The sequence below is a fragment of the Lissotriton helveticus genome, chromosome 3_1, assembly GCF_964261635.1.
Source record: "Lissotriton helveticus chromosome 3_1, aLisHel1.1, whole genome shotgun sequence".
Lineage (NCBI taxonomy): Eukaryota > Metazoa > Chordata > Amphibia > Caudata > Salamandridae > Lissotriton > Lissotriton helveticus.
This window is the reverse complement of record NC_136061.1, coordinates 1,842,124,454-1,842,147,704: the sequence shown is the minus strand read 5'-3', so window position 1 is coordinate 1,842,147,704 and position 23,251 is coordinate 1,842,124,454. Positions and strand designations below refer to the sequence as shown.

The window sequence follows — 23,251 nt, the reverse complement described above, 5'->3', positions numbered from 1 at the left end:
TCTTATTGAAAAAAATCTTACTTTCTTCCAGGGCATCGTCTGTGGTCTTTGTGGCAACTTCGACGGCAGTGCTAGCAATGACTTCACAACACTTGGCCAGTCATTAGAGTCTAATGCCCAAAACTTTGGCAACAGCTGGAAGGTTTTGAACAGCTGTCCGAATACGGTGGTGTCCAGTCCCTGCTCCAGTAACCCATACAGAGAGGTGTGGGCTCAGCGCTACTGCTCCATCATAAGGAGCGACATCTTCCAAGCCTGCCACGTGATGGTGAGTGCATGGGCTTCCGTTATGGCTCGGGAAGGTAGAAAATGGCGACAGTAAAAGGTTCTCTTGGGCTAGGAGCTGTATCTTACTGACCATACCCAAGGCTTGGGTCTGGCGGAAATGAGAACTTGGAACCCAGCCTATTTGACATAATTGCTTCAGACATAGCTTAAGCAAAGTAAGTTGTGTTTGTTTTCTCAGTCAGTAATATTAGTTCAATGTGTACTGTATTCTGGCATTAGGTTTTAAAGGTCCAACAATTGTGCAGGACCCAGGACTCTGCTAGCACTTCTGCCGAAGCAGCTTTGTTTTGAATCTGCCTGCCAAAGTGCTGTTTACTGTTGTTGCTGTGAAGTCCGTAGCACTGTACAACCCCTCCCATGCTGGACTCACTTGATCTGAGTTTAAATGAACCATAAATGAGTATACAAATAAGAGAATACATTTTTAATTTCTAGTCTGCAGTGAATGGCAGCATTAGGAGCTGAAGGAATGCACAGCAATCTCATTTAAGTATTATAAATATGCAGATTATTAGATCACGAGGCGCGGGGAGGGCAGGGCCAGGGGGTACTGCTCTTGCATATTGCATGTTAAGTTTTGTCAAACTTTGTTTTGGTTTCAGAAGAGCTCCTCACCATTTTCCTGATATTTGTGATTTGACTTTCACTTGTATGTCTCCGTGTAAAGTTGGCAGGCTTTCAGTGCATGTGATTAATTTCTACCTCCATGCATTGGCCGAGCGAGCCGTGGGTCAGAGAGGAATACGCATGCACAAGATTCCTTCTTCACAGTATATCCTAATGGCATTTTTAGCTTTATGCCATAGCATTTCTATCATTAGCGAATTACTTAGTTTAATATTGAGCTTAGTATGCTAGAAGAATACTGTAAATAATAGGCGAGATCTCTTCCTGTAACCATGTGGGGCACAGTATTTTATTGCGCTACATGATCTACATCATCCCTTTGCCTTTAGAGTATCTGGAGCCTTGTGTCTCACTGTGGCCCAAGAGATCTTCCAGTTGCCGATGTCCAGCATACATTTAGTACTTTGAGAGTAGTTGAATGTAGGTCATTCGACATGTCAGGCTCCACGCATTTAGACGGCTGGTGTTCAGAATGCCAAGTACAAACAATCAACAGTTACATGCAGGTAAAACATAGGCATGCATGCTTTAATACATACTCTAAATTGCACGCCTAATGCACTTAATCTCCTTCATTACATCTCTGCAAATTGCCTATACCTCATTTCATACACCACAACCTCAAATTCTTTGAAACAATTGTCCTGCAACCTAGCAGTACCTAATCTCCACTAGCCTATCTATTCACCCCAACCAACCTTTTGCAAGAATTCACATAGCCCCCACTAATGATCACAACTAACTCCTGTTAAAATAATCTACCAAGAAGGAACTGAAGCAGAAACATGGAATACATTCCTTGGAGCAGACGATGTATCGCTATAACCAACAATAACCAGTAACGACTGGATTAACCACTAACTTTGGGTTCCAGAGAAGTGTGCGACTTGCTACTTGCTGTAAAGCACTTCAATGCCTCGTCATGGGTAGTGAGCACTACATCAATCCAGTTACACTGCAATGCAGTACAATGATGTACTTAGCACATCAGGCATTTACATTTGTGAAAAGAGGTTGGTGAGTATGTACTCTGTGCTTAATCTGTGTGGGTGTTACAAGTAGTGAACACTGGCAGTCATTTTTTGGGAATTAAGTTGTTTTTCAGCGTCAAAAAGAAGGAGAGATAGAAAGTGAGAAAAGAATAGCCTGAGAAAGCAATGAAAACAATGGCAAAGACAGAAAGAGGGGATGAAAATAACCCATAAAGTTGAGATAAAATGCAGAGGAAGTGTAGGGTGGGGGAAGAGAAAAACATGAGGTAAAGCAAGAATAGTCACCCTTGGTTATAGCAATCCCACTATTCAGCAATGTTGGTGGCGGGGTCATAAGAAAAACTTTGGGCCCCTCTTTATTGGACCAAGTAAGCATTTTGTACTCCTTGCACCTTAGCTATTTAGCACTAGTGAATTATGAATTGTGAACTCGTAGCAGAAAGCCACCGAGACATCTGAATATAATTTTAAGTGCCATTTGTTCTCACTAAAATGCGTGGCACCTAAAGATTTGGCAGTGGGCCATGGGATATCAGAAAAAAAGTGTAAAACCTTAACTTATGTTATAGTAATTAGCGTCTCCAAGACTAGCCTTAATGTCGAGAAGTTGCAGAAATGTATTTTAATATAAATCTTTTCTCATTCGTACATCTCCTCCAATTGATTTCCCCATATAGGTGGTGGATTTTCTCAATTTACAAACTTTGCCTGCCAATCATGAATGGGTATTTTTTACAGGTGAATCCTGTGCCGTACTATGACTTGTGTGTCTCAGACTCCTGTTCATGTGACAGCGGAGGAGACTGCGAGTGTTTCTGCACAGCAGTCGCTGCTTATGCCGAGGCCTGCAGTCAAGTTGGCTTGTGTGTTGATTGGCGCACGCCAGATATATGCCGTAAGTATGACCAGAGACTATCCCATTTTTAAGGGTGCACTTTAATATTAGTTGGCATTCATTAATATGTATTATTATTTTCTTTATTGCACTTTACCTGCACCAAACACGTAATTTATGGCTAATTATACTGGCATGAATGCAAGCTTTCCTACATCAGGTCTAACAAAGAAAGGCTTGTAGCAACAGACTGTAGATATCTCTAAACTGGTAAGCATCTCTGAGAGGTGGGTGGAGTGGAGAGACAATCACACGTCATGCTTGTGTAAAGCATGACTGGCTATGCTCAAGCTTTAGCTTCAGTTCAGCTGCAGCAGCCTGTCGGAAAATATCCTGCATTCCCTACAGGCAAGACAAGCAGGGCACAAGGCGGTGCCCAACCGGGTACAGGCGTCCACCCACTGGGCCTCATTTATGAGGCCTTGCGTGATTTTTGCGCTTCCGATGCATCACTTTTCATAAATGAGGCCCACTGTTTTTACCGAGTGCACGCCATCCACCCTGCAAGCAGCTGAGCGCACTGACATATGATGACCGTGTCCCGATGTAATTTCCAGGCACGGACACAGTAGTCTACTTTCTTTCAGAGCATCATTGTACAGGCAGCTAGGGGGCTTTCGCATTTCAGACTCCAACTGGGCCCATAACAAAAGCTTAATTTCAAGGGCCATCAGGCCTCCTTTTGTTCCTGGCTGTTAGTTATCTGAGCTGTCACACCTGGATGCAAGGGAGGGAGCAGCAAAGTCTCACAGCTTGTTATCTCTTCAAAAACACTTAAGAGAGGAGTGCTTTTTTTAAACTTTTTTCAGTCCCTGTAAATAAGAGATATGCATGCACTGTAAGAATGTCAAATATGCTGGTCTGTCCCAGTACCTACACAAATAACATTTTAAATACCATGATTTTTTTAATAGCCTTAAGATATTTAAAAATGTGGACTTTGCAACCAATTAAGCAGAACTGATTTATTGCCATATGTCTCCTTGTTGCCAATTTCTATCTGGCAGAGTTTTTACATAATAAATGTGTAACTTGAGACTCCCATTGTGCGTCAGGATGTGCCACTTTTTTGACACAACTCTAAGGCAAAATCTAATTTGTTAAACCTCAGAATGAGCTCACAGGCTTTCATGACAGAACTATAAAACATATGTGTGAGGTGTTACGATCTGATATCACTTCATTTGAGGTCATGGGTTATGATGTCCCTTTCTGTGAAGCCGCGCCATGATGTCACGCTATGACGTCATGCCCCATGATGTCACTCGCATACTGCCTAACTTGGTTAGTTCCCCCACTTCTTTTTTTAGGACATGTGCCCTGAAGACAAGTCTCATACTGCTATAGATGTGTTACGTTCTGGTTCAGGCCATAGAAATTACATGACTTGTGTATTGTACAGCGTTCTGCTTCGGGTGTGCAAAATAAACCTTACACTGGCGAAAACACGTAATCATGATAGTGTTAACCAATAATTAACTTAGAAGGCTAGGAGAATGAAAGATCCTTTGGGAGATAAGATCAAAACATTATTTACAGAACACAGGAAATTCAAAATAATATATTATTAACAGCCAATAAAGTTCAAATAACAGACTCATACTGAAAAGACCTACACAATTAAAGCCTCTGAATTTAGTTGAACTGATGAATGGACTCTACAAATGGTTCTTGATTTGCACTTCATAATGTCCATGCTCTGTAAAGTGACCCTATCAATCGACAAATGTGGAACTGTTTTAACTTTGAGGAGGGTGCAAACCTAGAAGTTTTGACATCCATTATCAACAATGAGATAAAAAAGTGTTTTGCAATTTTCTAGAGTTCCTAGGAATTTATGTTTAGGGTAAGTGTGCAAGACCAACTTGAAGATTCCCTAACTGATTTATCTCTTATCTCTACGTTTCAGAGGTATATTGGTATTACTGTGTTTGCTTTACTGTGGTATAATGATAAGAATGCCAGGTGCAAAATTTGTACCGGTACTGTGATTTAAAAATCAATCTTTCCTCTTCGAGTAGTTTTGGGTTGGTTGAATCCTATAACACATGAACACACATAACTTACATGGTAACAATTGGACTTGGAAGGAAGATTAACAAGCATATTTCAAAATTTTTATGAGATATGTAGCGTAACAGAACCAGCATTGTTATTGTTAAATTGCTAGCTATCAGAATTACGGCATTATAAGATGGAAACTAATAGGTATCACTTACTTTTTTGAAAAGTGTTCAATTACCCATCAGGAAAAGTAATTATGAAAGGGGTCTGTTAAGGATCAAACCAGTGACTTGGAAACTTTATGCATCTTTCGTAGTGTGCTCATTAGGTGTAAGGCTTGTGTGGTAGAATGAAGAAGGACTTAGGGCCAGATGTACGACCTGCAAAATAGAAATAGCGAGTCATTTGCGACAAGCAATTTGCGAGGTGCTATTTTGCATGTACAACAGTGTGTTTTACACTGTTTGCGATTCCCAATGGTGTCACAAATTGCGAGGCTCATGAACAGTAATGAGCCTATAGCAATTTGCAAGCGCATTGGGAATGACAGGCCCTCCCAGGGATGGTGGACTGCTGGGCTCAGCAGTCCACCATGTCTGGGACTGCTTTTTTAATAAAACAGATTTTTTTCAAATGCATCCAGTTTTCCTTGAAGGAAAACGGGATGCATTTACAAAAGAAAAATGAAACATCCCAGAGACCTCTACCTGCTCCTAAAAATATTTTCCAACATACTCACAATGGGGACCCCTTCCCCTTTGCTAGTGGTTTACCACCTACTTGAAGTAGGGGGTAAACTGCGAGTTTACAACCTTCCTAACAGCGAGAGTCACAAATCCTATTTTGCAAGTCAGTGACTCGCAAAATACCATTTGTACATGCTATTACCCTTCTTTGTGGCCGCAAACGGAATTTCTCCCGTTAGCGGCCGCAAAAAAGAGTTGTACATCTGGCCCTATGTATCTCACATGGGTAAAGCTAAAATAACAAATAAAACAGTGAAGCAGTACCTGAGGTGATTTATAAATAACCACCAGCATAAATAGTCTGTCCCAACCCCAACACCTTTTGCCCCCTATTTTGGTTACTAAATTCTGTTTTTCTGACTCTGATAGCGCCCTGGGCTCTGCTAACCAGACCCATGGTCTGTGCTCTGATTAAAAGTATATGGTAATTAGGTTTAATTACAATTGGTACAGACAACCAACCTAACGTAGTATATGGTAGAGGCACAGTAGATTTCATGCACTTAAGTATGCACTGCTATCATTTTAAAAGCGAGCCCTACTTAGCGGGCTGCTTTTAAATTAGAATTATATGCAAATTCAACTTTAGAATTTAAAAGTACTTTCAAAGTCTCAAACCACCTTATATTTACATATAAGTCAATACTAAGGTCTCCCCTAGGCTCCTCAAGGGCAGTGTGCATTGTAATTATAAGGAGTGACATTATAAAAGATGTGTTATAAGACCTAGTGAGGGAAAAACAGCCAATTTTGTTTTCCTCCATTGTAGACAAAAGGTCCATGGGCTAACATGGGAATATTTGCTTATATTAAATATTGACAGGAAAGAGCTAAACATATAATTCAAGAATTTAAAAGAATAGTTATGACAAAGCCAACAACTTGCCATTGTTAGATTTGTTATAACTTTACAGAAAATAAGTTATAGAACTTTCTTTTCCAGTAGCCAATGTCCATGCTTCCAGCTGCCCTCTCCTCATTGCAAAAACAACAGTTGATGGACAAAATGCAGAACAATGTCATACATTCACCCCAGTACAGAGATCTGGGCCCAAATCCATCGTATTTTTGCACTCCACACCACCCCAGTTTGGACATGGCCATATGCAAATCAGCCTTGACCCTGTGCCTCATCGGAACAGTCCAGCCCGAACTGCCAAGCCATGTCTTCCCTGGACCGGAATCAAGCATCCTAGGACCGGTTTCTGGCTATCAGCCATTATCAGCCAGGATAACTTGACTCCAGTGGTGTGGAGAGCACGGGACTCACGTCTGAGCATACCTGTCCCACTCGGGGTGACAAATGCAAAAACAACAGTTGATGGACAGAATGCAGAACAATGTCATACATTCACCCCAGTACAGAGATCTGGGTCTAAATTCATTGTTTTTTGCACTCCACACCACCCCAGTTCAGACATGGCCATATGCAAATCAGCCTTGACCCTGTGCCTCATCGAAACAGTCCAGCCCGAACTGCCAAGCCATGTCTTCCCTGGACCAGAATCAAGCATCCTAGGACCGGTTTCTGGCTATCAGCCGCCATCAGCCAGGATAGCTTGACTCCAGTGGTGTGGAGAGCACGGGACTCACGTCTGAGCATACCCGTCCCACTCGGGGTGACAAATGCAAAAACAACAGTTGATGGACAGAATGCAGAACAATGTCATACATTCACCCCAGTACAGAGATCTGGGCCTAAATCCATCGTTTTCTTCACTCCACACCACCCCAGTTCAGACATGGCCATATGCAAATCAGCCTTGACCCTGTGCCTCATCGGAACAGTCCAGCCCGAACTGTCAAGCCATGTCTTCCCTGGACCGGAATCAAGCATCTAGGACCGGTTTCTGGCTATAGGCCGTCATCAGCCAAGATAGCTTGACTCCAGTGGTGTGGAGAGCACGGGACTCACGTCTGAGCATACCCGTCCCACTCGGGGTGACAAATGCAAAAACAACAGTTGATGGACAGAATGCAGAACAATGTCATACATTCACCCCAGTACAGAGATCTGGGCCTAAATCCATTGTTTTTTTGCACTCAACACCACCCCAGTTCAGACATGGCCATATGCAAATCAGCCTTTACCCTGTGCCTCATCGGAACAGTCCAGCCCGAACTGCCAAGCCATGTCTTCCCTGGACCGGAATCAAGCATCCTAGGACCGGTTTCTGGCTATCAGCCGTCATCAGCCAGGATAGCTTGGCATTGGGCAGCCTCTGCTAGGCTGAGTCACACTGTCTTTATTATTTTTTTAACCTTGTTTTTTATTAGGCACTGCATCCAGGTTATCAATAGTAAGAATTGTCATGTATGTACATTCACATCTTCAATATTTGTCTCATCATACTGATATAATGACATGACATCATTCTTTACATCGTTCTCACTACCCAGGAGTCGAAGTACAATGTTTTAAATTACCAGTGCATTTTTAAATTGACTCCAAATTGTGTACAAAACAAACAATAAGACAATAACGATAAACAAAGTAGGGAATCTAGATTCTCCCGTATCCATCCCTCCCTCCACCCCACCACCCTGGCAGTGAAGGGCAGGTATATCAGTTTTCTAATGAGGGTAAACTTGCAATGTACCTGTGACCTGTTTGTGGTTCATGTGTTTATGGTGCGAGAGGGCGTTCACAGTGTTACGGCATTAAGTGGTGAAGTGGGCCTGGTGGATGGTGAACTATGTGTGCGTCCATTCACATCTTGAGTTGCTGTTGTAGACACTGCAGTCAACATTTGTCCCCAATCCAAGAGATCACTCTCCGCATTCTCATCTGATCGTACTGCTCTGAGACAGCATTCTTCAGCCACCCCCACTCTCACAGATCATCCCTCCATCTATCCCATTTGGGAGGGGCCGGTCGAATCCAGTGGATAGTTATCCGTCGTTTTGCTAGGATCAGTCCTAACAGTGCAAATTTTTATCGCATCCTAGACCCTTTCTTTGGTGTTGGGACTATGCCTAAAATGCAATGTTTTATTGGGGTGTCAATTTGCATTGTTGTTTCTTTTCAAAGGGATTGCACCACCTGGTTCCAGTACTGTTAGAGGCGTAGACTTCTCCAGGTCAAATGTAAGAATGTGGCGGGGTCCACGCCTCAGCACGGGTCACACAGAAGACAACTCTGGGGGAAACGGGACACGTCACTGTGTAATCAAATACGTGTTATGTGGATAATAAAACTGGATGAGCTTGAACAACGCATTACTTGTAGCCTCTGCTACCTGCACCAGTGCTCTCCTCCACTCGCCATCTGTTAGTGAGACTGGCAGGTCATCGTCCCATCTCACCCTAATCATGTTGAGGTTAGACACCCAGTCCTCATTTGATGCTTTGTATATGCCTGCGATGAGAACTCGACTAGAGCCTGGGTCTAGCATTGTCGTCAACGTGCAGGACTCTTTCGGCTCATCAGGGAAGGTGCTCCACAACTCATGCACAGTACGTGATATTTTGGCATATTGTGGGAAATGCCCCTGTGGCACCCGGAAGCAGGCCTGAGCCTCCTGAAAGGTCATGAACATAGCATTTTGATATACATCTCCCTCAGATTTGCAACCCCCCTTGTACCATCTCGAGATATCGATGGTTTCCTGGATACTTTGGAAACCCTTCAGCCAACAGAGAGGCAGTGCTCTAGCATGCGGGGCCTTTCGAAGTACTAGTACCACTGCCTTCTTCCAGACTTCTGCAACCCACCGAATTATGTGTTGGCAGTTTTTAGGGACTCTAGAACCCATCATTCGGAACTACTGCAGTTGCGGCCCGTCATTCCAACTCCCTAGCAGGTCTGTCTCAACTGTGAGTTCCCCCATGCACCATTGTGTGGCATATAGAAATAGTCCAGCCATATAATATAGTCTTAAATCAGGTAATCCTAGGCCACCCCCATCCATGTCCAAATTGAGTGTTTCCAGCTTGGCCTTGCTCCGCTTACCAGCCCATACCAAGGAAGTTATGAGACCGTCCAACGTGTCGAACGTAGCCTTTGGGATTTTGCAAAAGGTGTTCTGGAGCACATAGAGACAGCAAGGATAGAGCACCATTTTTGATACTGCCACTCTCCCGATGACTGACAGTGGCAACCTGTTGCAGAACGTCATCGATGCCCGCAATCCTGTAAGGACCCTTCCCATGTTTAGTTCAAACTGGGACTCTGGTTGATGGGCAATCTGCATTCAGAGGTAACGGAATCGATCACACTTTCAATCCACGCCCACCATGGGGAGATCGTAAGGCATCCACTGTGCCAAGGCAGTAGGCGAGAACAGTATTGTTTTCTGGCAGTTGATTCGGAGGCCAGATGAAGCCCCAAATGAATCTAGTATTTCCCAAACCACTGGGATCGCCCCTTCCAGCTCACTCATATATAGAAGAGCATCATCTGCATACATGGACACCACATACGTACGACCATTTATCTCTAAACCCCATGGTTCCACAATCCTACGCAGTCGTACCACCAGAGGCTCAAATGGCCAGAGTGAAAAGCAGTGGGAACAACGGGCACCCCTGCCTTGTGCCCCTACCTATCTCTATAATTTCAGACACCTGCCTCCCCTTCCGCACTCTGGCTATCAGTTTGCAAAATAGTAGTTTGATCCAGACTATGTACTCACTGCCAAACCCCATTCTCCGCAGTACTTCCCAAAGATAGTCAGGTCAGGTCATTATGTCTTTATTACGAAGTAAAATTCATAAAAGACAGCATACAATACATCAAATACTAAACAAACAAAATTCATAATTCATAACCCCCCCTTTTTTATATAAATATTATTAAAAAGTTATTAAACATTCGAAATGACATTACAAAAAGACTTTGCAAAAAAGAAGACCTTCATACATTATCATTTTAAGAAGTATTCAAGTTCCTAATACGTATCAACCAAGCTCCTCCCAAAAACTTGGCCACACAAACCACAACGGACTCAGATCTAATATTTCGAAACTTCCGTAGTGCTTCAAGGTGGCTCCCCCTACTATCCAATCTACTACATAAGGGTTTCAGCCATTTTTGACGCGGTGCTCGATAGGCTGGACATCCGAAAAACACATGGCCAATGCTTTCCACGTGATCCGGGCAACAGGGGCATTTGTTGTTTGCATTCCCCACCCACTTTACAGTAAAAGAATTAATGGGAAGAGTCCCGACTCTGAATTGGTGATACAATTTCCGGTCGAGGGTTTTACATATCAAATCCCAATAGGGCTCTAAAAAAGGTGTCAATTTGTGGGTTAAAAAAAGCCCTGTTCTATTGGCATCTGAAGATTGGATGACTAGATTTGATTTAACAGAAGCCCAGTATTGGTCTTTGAAGTCTTGTTTGGATGGGAAGATGGAACCCCCCGGATTGGACCACAGCTCGGGGAAACCCATAGTAAACAAGATGTGTTTAATTTCACTGAGCCAGGGGATTCTATTAGCGCCCCACAACGATTTTACCTCCTCCAATTCTTTGGCAAAGAGGCTAAGCTCAGGTGTCTTCCAGAGCCGTCTCCATAATGCCACAAGGTGAAACCGGGCCATCTCATTTAAAGGTTTACAACCTAAATCTAGCAGCAATGGTTTGGTGGGTGTAGACTGGGGGAGCCCTACCAGATTTCGCAAGAACTTATTCTGGGCTGTAACCAAAGTGGACAGATCTTTGTAACCCCAAATGTCTGCACCATACAAGGTAGCTGTGTTAATCTTGGCCTCGTATATCTTTAAAACTGGAGCAATACGTTTGGTCAGGGATTTCTTCTGTTCCTGCAATAGACAGCCCGTAAGACGAGCAAATTTAAGGTTTAATGCCTCAATCTGGGGTTTCCAACTTGGTTGGTAGTCCAGGGTAACACCCAGATAGGACATTGCCTTCACCTGTTCGATAAGAGCACCATTCAAGCTAACAGAGCTTGCTATCGGGTTTTTATTGCTGAAAACCATAAATTTGGTTTTGTCTACATTAATCTGTAGATCGTTTACCCTGCAAAACTCTGCAAACCTATTTAGGGCTGATTGCAGCCCGCTACGGGTTTTAGAGAGAAGCAGGGCATCGTCAGCAAAGATTAACATCGGGTACTTAGACCCACCCAAGGATGGTGCATCGGTCTGGGAATTAGTGAAGAATTTGACAACCTGGTTGATGAAGAGGAGGAACAGGGTGGGGGCCAGCACGCATCCCTGGCGCACTCCACGTTTTACCGGGAAGCTGTTGGTCACCTGACCCTGCTTACCCCACCTCACTCGAGCAAAATTGTCCTCGTGTAGTCTCATGACTAATTCCAAGAGATCGACAGGTAAGCCCATAAGTCGCAGAGAATCCCATAGTTTTGCTCTGGGGACCAAATCAAAAGCCGACTTAAGGTCGACAAAGGCAGCAAAAATAACCCCTCTGCCTAAAAAAACCACCTTCCAATAGAGCATTGTGAGTCTGAACACCTGGTCTATAGTGCTTGTGCCCAGTCTAAACCCAGCTTGCATGGGGGATAATATGTTTTCCTGATCTATCCATCCCTGTATTCTTATAAGAACCATTCTGGAGACTATTTTTTGGAGTGAGTCTATCAGACTTATGGGGCGATAATTACTTGGCGATGATCGATCACCTTTTTTAAAGATAGGCAGAATCTCTGCCCCTTTCCATGATTCTGGGATCCTGGCCCCTGCTGCAACTGCATTTGCCAACATGGTTATATATGGGACCCATACTTCGAGGTTTGATTTGAAGAGGTCTGCAGGGATAGCATCCAGTCCTGGTGCTTTCCCTGGCTGAACAGAACCAAGGGCATGCTCCGTATCAAGGAAGGAGAAGGTGGATACAGCCTCAACGTTATTGGGAATTATATCTAGTGCAGGCTTGTTTTGTATAACAGGTACTACGCTCAAGTCTTCAAATTGAGCGGTGAAGAAACCCACCCAATCCGATGCAGAGACATAGTTAACAGGTGTTTGGGAATCCTGGTTCCTCCCCCACTTAACTGTCTCCCAAAACTTCTTTTGATTAGATGAATTACACGCCAGGAGTAGTTCGGACCAATAAAGGTCGTCCCATTCCCTCTTGGCGGACCATAAGACCTGTTTATAGATTAGCCTGGCATTCTTAATGTTATTACTGATCCTCGATTTAACTGCAGCTATTAATTTACTGTGTGCTTCCCTGCAACTCTTGTTGTACCACCTTTTACGTACATTATCTTTCTTGGGCCTCGATGGCTTTGTGAGCAGATTTTTTAGTTCCATGAAGCACTTCTCATGTAGATTAATAATAGGAGAGTCAACCCCACTAAGTGGAGGTAGGTCCGCCATTTTAACCATTGTGCTCAAGACCACTTCCTCTATTTCTTTGATAAGTAGGGGCTCAGATATGACCCTAGGCCATTTTACCCGTCTTCTGTCATTACACAGAATAATTTCAGACGTCGGGCAAGATGTGGCAGAGAGTCCTTCACCCAAACCGGGTACCCTGAGGCCCAAGGAGAGGGGGTTATGATCGCTCTCTGGCCTAACCACTACCTCCATATCTATTACGAATGACCAGAAATCAACTTTAACTAAGATATAGTCAATTCGACTTCTACTGATTCTGTTGTCGAAGGTTGGTTGGCCATACTTATCTGAGGGAGTGCGGCCATTAACTGCCCGCAACCCCCACTCCATACAAAAGCCTAACCAATGGAGGGCCGCCTCGGTTCCCCTAACACCCCTATCTATGGTCAGTGGAGGGATATTCCAAACGGTATCCTCCTCTGCTCCCGCATCCTCAGCTAAGCTAAGGATAGGTTTGAATGAGCAGTTCAAGTCCCCTGCCACTAGGAGGAAGCAGTCTCGTCTTAATTTCCTCAATAGGAAGTCTAAATCATTCAAAACCAATTGCTTGCGGCCACCTTGACTACCTCGTGCGTAAATATTAATTAATACTATGTTCTTGTTAGATCCCTTCCTAAGGTTAATACATAGGAGATCAGTGTTATCTACCATGATTTCCGAGGATTGATACCCCAAGGAATCTCTGATCCACACTACCAAACCTCCAGAGGCTCTTCCCTTAGGGCCCTGAATAGCAGGCTTATAATGATTCAAGTACCCCGCTCTGAATAAGGGGACGGTTGCCCAGCTTTCCTGGAATACAACAATGTCATGGGTGTCGATGAATTCTGCCCAATCATCATTATCCAAGCGGCCCCTTAACCCTGCTATATTCCATGAGATCACTTTGAGTAATCCCACTTGACTATGGGTAGGAATATCCCCTGATGAACCCACATCTTCCACCCTAGACTCGTCAAGCCTAATTACAGGGGTTGAGTCTGTACCTGATCTTTCTATAGGAGTAGCTCTGTCTGAGCCTACTTCTAGCGGGGGCGAGGCGGAGCCAATAGGAATAGGGGTAGGTTCGGGATCATGTGTTGGAGCAATTACCCCCCGGAGTCAATCGACCTCATCTAAACATCCGAACATATTAGAGGTTGGAGCCCCTTCCCACCAACCATTGTGGCCTTGCCAATCTGCCCTTTGCCCACCTCGTGTTGTGTTTTGGGCAGTTGACCAGTTCCCCTCTGTATTTACATTCTGACCTTGCCAATCTGCCCTTCGCCCGCCTCGAGTAGTGTTTTGGGCAGTTGACCAGTTCCCCTCTGTATTTACATTCTGACCTTGCCAATCTGCCCTTCGCCTGCCTCGAGTAGTGTTTTGGGCAGTTGACGAGTTCCCCTCTGTATTTACACTCTGCCGTGGGGGGTAGAAAAAGGTAAGTGGCCTGACAACAATAGTAGAGTTGTCGCCTCGTGCGTCCCATGAGCAAAGATGTTGTGCAGTACATGCATTTGCAAAGGAGACGACAATACAATCACCTTGGATAGATTTAGGAGTAGGACCAACCCAAGGAACCCTACGTACCATTAGGATGTTACTTCGTAGGTGGCTGGGTAACTGTCTATTAGCGTTAAGCCAATGGACCACCTTGTTTTTTAATGACCAATGGTTCTCTTGAGATAGTGGCTCCAAAATGGGTACACCAGCTAACACTACAACATATGGCCTAGCATCAGGTGGTAGATCTATAAAACCCCCCCGAAAATTATGTATATTTCCATTTCTAGGTCCCTGGAAATATGTGCGAGGGTTCACTGTCTTATTAGGTTGTTGGCCCACAACCCGAGACCCAGGTTTTGTAGGTTGTGTGCCTTGTGTGGGGCGATGGATTGGGGCATTGATTTGTGGGGTAGAGACTGTAGGGTTGCAAACCGTAGTCCGGGGTTTGGGTAAAGGTTTGGGATTGGGAGGGGGCTGAACTGGTGTTACTGTTACTTGGGCCTGTGAAATGCACTCAACGCCGTGTGAAATATTTGATTCCATTTGCTTTAGACTAAAGCTAGCTAAAGTAACAATAGTCTTGTCCATTTCTAATAGGTTGTTTTCTATTCGTGAGAGTCTAAGTTCCAAGGGGGATAAAAGCTTTTTCAATGTCTCCCATACAATTTTAAGGAAGCTTTCATCACCCCCCTGTTGCTCACCAGGCTCATCTAGCGAACCCACTAAAGCCCCCTCGACTAATTCTGGGATGCTGTCCCCCACGGTTGAATCTAATTCTTCACTATCTGTACTGGTCCCAGTATCCTCGCCCTTCAATGAGATGTTTACAATGGGAACCTCATTGCCCACCCTATTTAACGCTAGGTGTCGACGGTTATTAAAGAAATGTGCCCTAGCAATTTTGGCCTTTTTACGGGCATAGGCTAATCGTGCAAGTCGTTTCCTTTTGTGTATAACATCTCTTTTATTGACACTTACAGATGGTTTAAACATCTCAAATTTTTTGGGATACCTACGGCCACTCCAGGTATATTTGACGACAGAGTCTGGGTGGGCTTTGGAGATGCCAATACTGGAATAATAGGCTGCACTAAGGGTGGAATAGGCGGGGAGTGATGAATATCCGCATTAATTATTAGTGGCCGGGGACCAGACAAACGCTCAGGCGTTTTTGCGGTGGCGATGTTACCTAAGGATGATTTTTTAGAAAGGGCTAAGTCCTGGGATAATCTTCGTGCTGCTTCTAACTCTATGGATACTCTATGTTGCATTTTACTAATTTCTAAGTCAATAGCCATGTTAGTCTTAATAATAAAATCATCGAGGGTCCCATTGAGCTTAGGCCCTCCCTTAGCAGTTTTACTACGACTACTCCGTGTGCACATATTGTCCCGTAGACAGAAATAAATAATACAAAATATAGAAGCAACAAGGGTGGTGGCCCAGTCCAGTCCTCTCCGTCCTCGAACGGCCTCAAACGGCCCGCTCTTTGCCCGGTCTTCGCTGCGTCCCGCGCTGCGGGAGACTAGATCTAGTTTATAGTGGAGGTTACGGGCTGTGGGCGGAGCAACAGGGAGAGCGGACCGGAAGCTGGTATCGGTCAAGCAGGGACTCCTGGGAAATGGAGTCCCTGCAACGCTCGCAGCCCGTTAACTACCGCAGCTCAACTCAAACAGACCACAGGCGCCTCTCGCCAAGACAAGCAGCCCCTCCCACGCCTCCAGGCAATGCGGCACCCGCGAAGCGGGTGCGGCGAGGTCCGTAGGTCCAAGGGCAGGTTCTCCTCCACGACAAAGTTCCTCACAGGTAGGGTCTTGAAAAAGTGGTCCCACAAGGAAAAGGGCAGTGGGGGTGTAAATGGCAACAGGTGGGCAGCGGGCGGAGCAACAGGGAGAGCGGACCGGAAGCTGGTATCGGTCAAGCAGGGACTCCTGGGAAATGGAGTCCCTGCAACGCTCGCAGCCCCGTTAACTACCGCAGCTCACCTCAAACAGACCACAGGCCCCTCTCGCCAAGACAAGCAGTCCCTCCCACGTCTCCAGGCTATGCGGCACCCGCGAAGCGGGTGCGGCGAGGTCCGTAGGTCCAAGGGCAGGTTCTCCTCCACGACAAAGTTCCTCACAGGTAGGGTCTTGAAAAAGTGGTCCCACAAGGAAAAGGGCAGTGCGGGTTTAAATGGCAACAGGTGGGCAGCAGGCGGAGCAACAGGGAGAGCGGACCGGAAGCTGGTATCGGTCAAGCAGGGACTCCTGGGAAATGGAGTCCCTACAACGCTCGCAGCCCCGTTAACTACCGCAGCTCACCTCAAACAGACCACAGGCCCCTCTCACCAAGACAAGCAGCCCCTCCCACGCCTCCAGGCGATGCGGCACCCGCGAAGCGGGTGCGGCGAGGTCCAAGGGCAGGTTCTCCTCCACGACAAAGTTCCTCACAGGTAGGGTCTTGAAAAGATAGTCCCACCGGATTCTATCAAAGGCTTTTTCAATATCGAGTATGACTGCTGCTGCTCCGAGATCGGTGTCTGCTATCAAGTGGAGGACTTGTGATAATCTGTGTAAATTCATGTGTGTTCCTTTCCCCGGCATAAAACCGTATTAGTCCTCATGAACCAATGAGTTCACTACTCTCCATAGTCTTATGGCCAGAACTTTGGCCAGTAGTTTAATGGCCAGCAGTTTGGAGTCCACTCCTAACATGAAGAGGGGCCTATATGAAGCTGGGTCCTCTGGGTTTCTCTAACAAAGCGGGGGGCTGAACTGTTCCTGCAAGGAGTGGGAAGAATAGAGGAAGACTAAGAAGGACTAAGCAAAGACTGGCGTGACCAGAGGTGTAAATGTAACACCTGTGGGCATCCCTTTTGTTGGATGTATTTGCCTCACACACCCCGAAGGATGTCATGCTTCATCATCGGCGGTTGCTCCTCGTCGGGGGGGCGGTGCAATCCCCGACGGGCTCACCTCAAAGAGGGGCACTTTGGCGGAGATCTTTTGTATCCAACTGCCCTATGGTGAAGTGTGGGTGTGTGGGCTGGGAGGCAACTAAGCCTGAGGTGATGGTTAAAATGCAGCAAGGGGTGCCGGAAAATATTTTATTCTGGTGGTCCCCCTATTGCAGTTAAAATCGTGAAAACGAGCTCACTCAGTGTCACCTCGTTAGGTAGAGTGACCTATGTGGAGCTCGGAAAAACAACAAGTGGTCAACATGTTTCTCGCAATGGGATTACTATCCTGCGATTCATCAGGACCTTAAAAAGTGAAAAACAATAAGGAAAATGAACTCAATAACATGCTAATGTCATGTATATGGTGTGGTGTGGGTATATTTTTTACCTCAATGGAAAGTCCTATGCCTGGAACATGAGAAAGAAAGCAGATACACATTAGTAGTACATTTCTCATTATAACAGCAAGGATTGTCAGCGCCAGAATGTGAACATAATGAGGCATGCTTGGGGCAGTGTGGGGAATAGTCACTACCACTCCATGCCAGGTGGTTTCAGCGTGCAGTGTGGCGTGCACACACACTCTAAAACTATATCGGTGAGGAGGTACAGGATTAAAAACAATATTGTAAAAACAGCAGGCAACTACAAACACACCATGTTGGCTCAGCGCGGCATCATGAACATTGATTGTGTGAGTGACAACACCTAACACTCAATGTGGACTGTCAAACCTAGGTGGCACACAGGATAGTGAAGTAATCAGCGCCTGACTCACCTAAGGGTTAAGGGCTAAGTGCCACATGAGTGGTCGGCGGGTCAGTACATCGGGGTTAAGCCTTCAGACTTGGCTAGAAAGTAGACATATTACAAAGAAAGTAAAGAAAACGCTCCACAGTGTTCAGGTATGGTTACAAAGCGGAAGCGCTGCAAAAGTATTCAGGTAGCCGGTATTGGCTTGGCTAGAAAGTAGACATATTACAAGGAGAGTAAAGAAAACGCTCCGCAGTGTTAAGGTATGGTTACAAAGCGGAAGCGCTGCAAAAGGATTCAGGAAGCCGGTATTAAAGCCTCCACACGGTCAGGTCTCATAGCGAGCCCCCATAGCCCTCCTCTTACCTCAATCTGCCCGTGTCCGCGTGGGATCACCTACCCATCTCCGCCGAGCTCGGATAGATGGTGTAGTGTTCGCGGCGTTTGTTTATATTGAAGCCCGGCTCAGGCGTTTCGATTGGTGACACGCCTCCCGCCAAAATCATGTGACTCGGGCGGTGATTCGGTCAGCCATGATGTAGTGGTCTAATGGACCGCGTTATTCATGTATAACTAGAGCACGCATGGGATTAAGGGTGTATTCCATCGGTTACGTGGGGGCAGATAGTATTATAACAAGTTACTCATGGTTTGCTCCTGGAAAAATGTCAGCTAGATGTGTGTTTTCCAGAATACAGGTAATGGAGTGATACTGACTAGGACCGTGTTGATCGAAGTCCATGGGGCCGGGCACATATAAAATTCGCGTGAGATGTAAATAGGAATTATACCGTGTACAGATCGTCGGCATTCTGAAATTCGGCATTATTAATTCTGATATCACGGGGATTGTTCCGAATGAATATTTAAAGACAATATTTTAAGACAATATTAGTGGAAACACAGGTAACCACATGGTCCGGTGTGTAGTCATATCAGTTATAATGTCTTATGCCGAAACTGATGAGAGCCTCATAACTGGTAACACCCAAGGGTGGGTCGGCCATTATGTAAGGGTTAGGTGCCCCTCCACATTCATGGGTGGGTTAGGAGAAAGAGGCGGGGAGAGGGGGGCCAGGGGGGGTCCATAGTGAGGCAAATTGCGACCGGGTTAGATTGTGTATTGAGCCCTATTGAAGACCTTTAAATAATCTGTCTGGGTTCACGGATAATATATAAAAAATAATATATAAAAAAATATATAAAAAGGGACTTGTTGGTCACGTGATTTTGCGTGTATCATAGGTGGTTATGATGTGCCATACAGTTGGTATATGACACACCAGCAGCAGGGTAAAGACCAGTGTGTGTCAGAGTGGACTCGACCAGGGGGAATTAGCCAGGGGGAATTGACCATTGGGATTATAGGAGGTCTTGCAAAAGCATATCCGGGTGGCTAGTGTGAAATTCACAATGAATGCCACGGGATGTCTTCATTCAGCCCCCGGCTGTCACTGGAAAGTCGATGGACCCATCTCTGCTCCTTCCTAAAGAGAGCATTCTTAGGGCAATTGGGACTAGATTCCAAAACAACCCATGTCATGGAGTCCGCGTTGTGGTTGGAATCCACATAATGTTTGCACATTTTTGTATGGGTCTTTTTGCAGCGAAAATTGCTGCGGTGTTCAATGATACGGGTTTTTACTGGGCGAGTGGTCATCCCAATATATTGCAAATTGCTGGGCAAGTTAACAGGTAGACGCAATGTGTTGTGTTGCAATTAGTGTGGTGCCTCAGTTCCCAATTGAAGGTCTCAGAGAGCTTGATGGTTTTTTGTGTCAAGGTGAACCTACAGACAACACAAGAGCCACACGGGTAGTGGCCCGTGACAGGTGGTAGATGCCAAAGAGTTTGTTGAGTCTCTTTTATGTTTGTTTTAGGCCTGGTGCTGATCAGTATATCCTTCAGGTCCTGTGATCTCTTGAACGCAAACCGGGGTTGTTCTAAAGTCAGGTCACCTGTATTAAGGATCCCCCAGTGACGTTTGATGGTGTTTCTGATTTGGTTGGACAGGGGGGTGAAGGTGGTAACACAGGTGATAACTTGGTTCTCAACCGGTGCGTTCTCCTGTCTCTCAAGTAGTGCCTCTCGGTTATTATTCCGAGCCCGCTTTCTGGCTTTATAGACATCACTTCTAGGGTACCCTCTGTCCAGGAGATTCCTGGATAGGAGAGTGGATTCCTTCTTGTAGTCAGACACTTCGCTACAATTGCGTCTAATCCGGAGAAATTGTCCGAATGGTAGATTAGAGCGTAAGGCCTTAGGATGATGACTCTGAAAATGGAGCAGACTGTTCCGGTCTGTGGGCTTCCTGTACATAGTTGTCTTGAGAGACCCTCCTTCCAGTTTGATGGTGAGGTCAAGAAAAGCAATTTCTCTCTGGGAAGAGGACATGGTGAAGTGCAAGAATGGGTTCAAAGTGTTGACCCATTCAAAGAACTCATCATGGGAAGTCAGTGGACCCGTCCAGAGTATCAAGATATCGTCTATGAAGCGCTTCCAGATCAAGATGTTCTCTCGGAAGGGGTTAGACTGATGGTGTATGTGTTTATCTTCAAACTCTGCCATGTATAGACAGGCCACCGACGGGGCAAAGGTGCTGCCCATGGATGTACCCTGGGTCTGATGGTAGTGTTGCCCCTTGTATTCGAAAAAATTCTCGGTGAGTGCCAAGGTGGCACACTCCATGATGAAGGTCTGTGGTGTATTAGAGTTCCATGTCTCAAGGCCCAGTCTTTCCTCTATTACTTCTAGGGTGGCCCTCTGAGGGATATTGGTATAAAGGGCCTCCACATCTAGAGTAATTAAGAGATCGATTTGTGTAGTGTCCTGTATGGAGTTCAACAGGCGCAACACATCTGTAGTGTCCTGGATATATGAAGGGATATTTTTCACCAGCGGCTGCAAGAAATGGTCACAAAATTGTGAAAGTGGCTCCAGCACAGAATTGATCCCAGACACGATGGGCCTCCCTGGTACAGGATGGGTCCCTTTGTGAATCTTCGGCAGGATATAGAAATATGGTACCCGGGGGTCCCGTTTCGTCAAGAACTCTGCCTCTTTTTTAGTGATCCATTCCTCGTTTTCCGCTCCCATTACTAAACCTGTTATTATGGTTTGTAGGCGTCTAGTTGGATCGCCGGCGATGGGTGTGTAGTATCTGCGATCATTCAATTGTCTGGTACATTCTAGATCATAATCTGCAGTATTCATAAGAACAGTTGCTCCACCCTTGTCCGCCTGTTTGATGGTAATGAGGGGATCATTTGCCAGTGATTTTAGGACCAACATTTCTTTGCTGGTGATGTTAGAAGAGTGCGGTTGTTTGTCCAGTTGGTTTATCTCCTTGAGCACAGTTTGCTCAAAGGTCAAGACTTCGTTAGGCACCATCCCATTGTGAGGTGTAAAGGTTGAAGGGTTGCGTAGACCCGAGTCCTCAGTGGGTTCAGGGGGTTTTCCATCAAAGAAAGCTTTTAGCCTTATTTTCCTGAAGAGTGACTTGATTTCCCTTGTTTGTTGGAAAGGGTCTGTCCTCGGGGTTGGAACAAAGCCTAACCCTTTTTGGGTTTCTATCAGGCTTGGGGAGCATGACAATCTGCGGCTCTTGCATGGATAGGGGGAGAACTCCAATCAGTTTAGCCTCCTGCAGGGCATCCAATAAATGCATACTCCTGATAGAATTGAACAGGCATTCCGTGTGGGCCAGGCGCCTTGCACCGGGCAATCCCCCGAAAAGTCTCCTGTAGGTCCTCCAGCAGGATTGCTGCATCCAGTTCTTCCCTCTGCTCATCCGAAAGCTGCGGCAGTGGAACTCCTCAAAGGAAGTCACCCCATCTGACCTGCCTCTTCAAATGGTCCTGTGGTAGGTATCAGCCAAATGGGTGAATAGAACTGCATTGACTCCGACTTTCGTGTTAGCAGTCCCTCCCTCTAGGTGATGCAGGGTAAGAATCATTGGGGCGGGAGCCAATGTTTTAGCAGCCACGTGAGTGGTCTCCCTGATCTGCCACCTTCTTTATGTAGAAATTGCCGATATTCCTTGCAAGTCAGGCAATCCAGTCTATCCCAGGTCTCCAATACTACATGTTGCGCCTGTAACAGGGCATCCGAAGGCTGGTCTGTTGTGCGGCCCTCGCATTGCAGTTTGGTCAGCATATCCTCTGCCCCTGCCAGTTCCCGCTCCAGTCGCCTCCTAGTGCCCCCAAACTCTGGACAGACAGTCCCCTCTAGTGATCACTTTGAATGTATCCCATTTGTTACTTCTAGTGTTAGTGGTGGACCAATTCTCATCAAAATATTCTATTATGGTTTTTCTAAGCTCTTCTTTAAATACTTTGTCTCATAATACGGATAGTTGCAATCACCATATCGGGACTCTCAGCCTACTCCTTTCGTGTCCCAATTCTAACAACACAGGGTATGATCCGATCGGAAGTGGCCCAGCACTGCCGTCCCGCCGACATTGCCACACAACTCACAGGACAGTAAGAAACGGTCAAGTCTACTGTAGACCTTGCGGGCTGGCGTATAGCTTGTGCACTGCCATTTTTCCGGGTGTGTTTCATGCCAGATGTCCACATGGTGAAGCCAATCCATCACCCCGCTCAGGACCACCCACATTTTCGGCTTAGTGTGGTGTTTTGGAGGGTGCCCGTTTAATGTACCATCTAGCACGCAATTAAAGTCAACCACCCATACCAGTGATATCCCAATATATGGTAATAACTGGTTCTCCATCTCACTAAATAAATCATCATCATCTGTATTTGGGGCATAGATGTTTACCAGACACACTTCCATCCCATACATACCACCATGCACTATTATGTATCTACTCACTACATCAGCTTCATAACTGCACAACTTAAATGGGACCTGTGGAGGTATGAACATAGCCACTCCTCCTGCATAAGAAGAGAAGGTGGATACAAGCAATTGTCCCCTCCATTTTCTATGGAGTTTCTGTGTTTTAGCGTCTAGTAGGTGAGTATCCTGTAGCATAGCCACATGTGTGTTCTGTCGCCGTAAGTAAGTACCATTCACAAAATATTTAGCCCTCTCACATTCCATGTTATAATTTTATGATGTCCCATGACTAACAGTGATTACCAGTCCCAACTTTTTGCTATCGACCTGACTTCTGTCGCTGCCAAGTATCCTGAACATTTGCAACCCCCAACCTCCTTGTAGACA

At 45.6% G+C, this 23,251-nt stretch overlaps 2 protein-coding genes across 9 annotated transcripts in view; one reads left to right on the top strand and one right to left on the bottom strand.

Moving 5' to 3' along the window:
- Nucleotides 1-23,251, bottom strand: part of LOC144823886 (uncharacterized) — a 1,846,314-nt gene that overhangs the window by 1,469,508 nt on the left and 353,555 nt on the right. The window lies entirely within an intron of this gene.
- The window catches only part of LOC144823884 (mucin-5B-like), a 946,734-nt gene that overhangs the window by 665,813 nt on the left and 257,670 nt on the right, over nt 1-23,251 (top strand). Inside the window, exons 23-24 of the mRNA XM_078682773.1 lie at nt 32-268; nt 2,646-2,802. Coding sequence (XP_078538899.1) covers nt 32-268; nt 2,646-2,802 — 394 coding nt within the window. The remainder of the gene's footprint in view (nt 1-31; nt 269-2,645; nt 2,803-23,251) is intronic.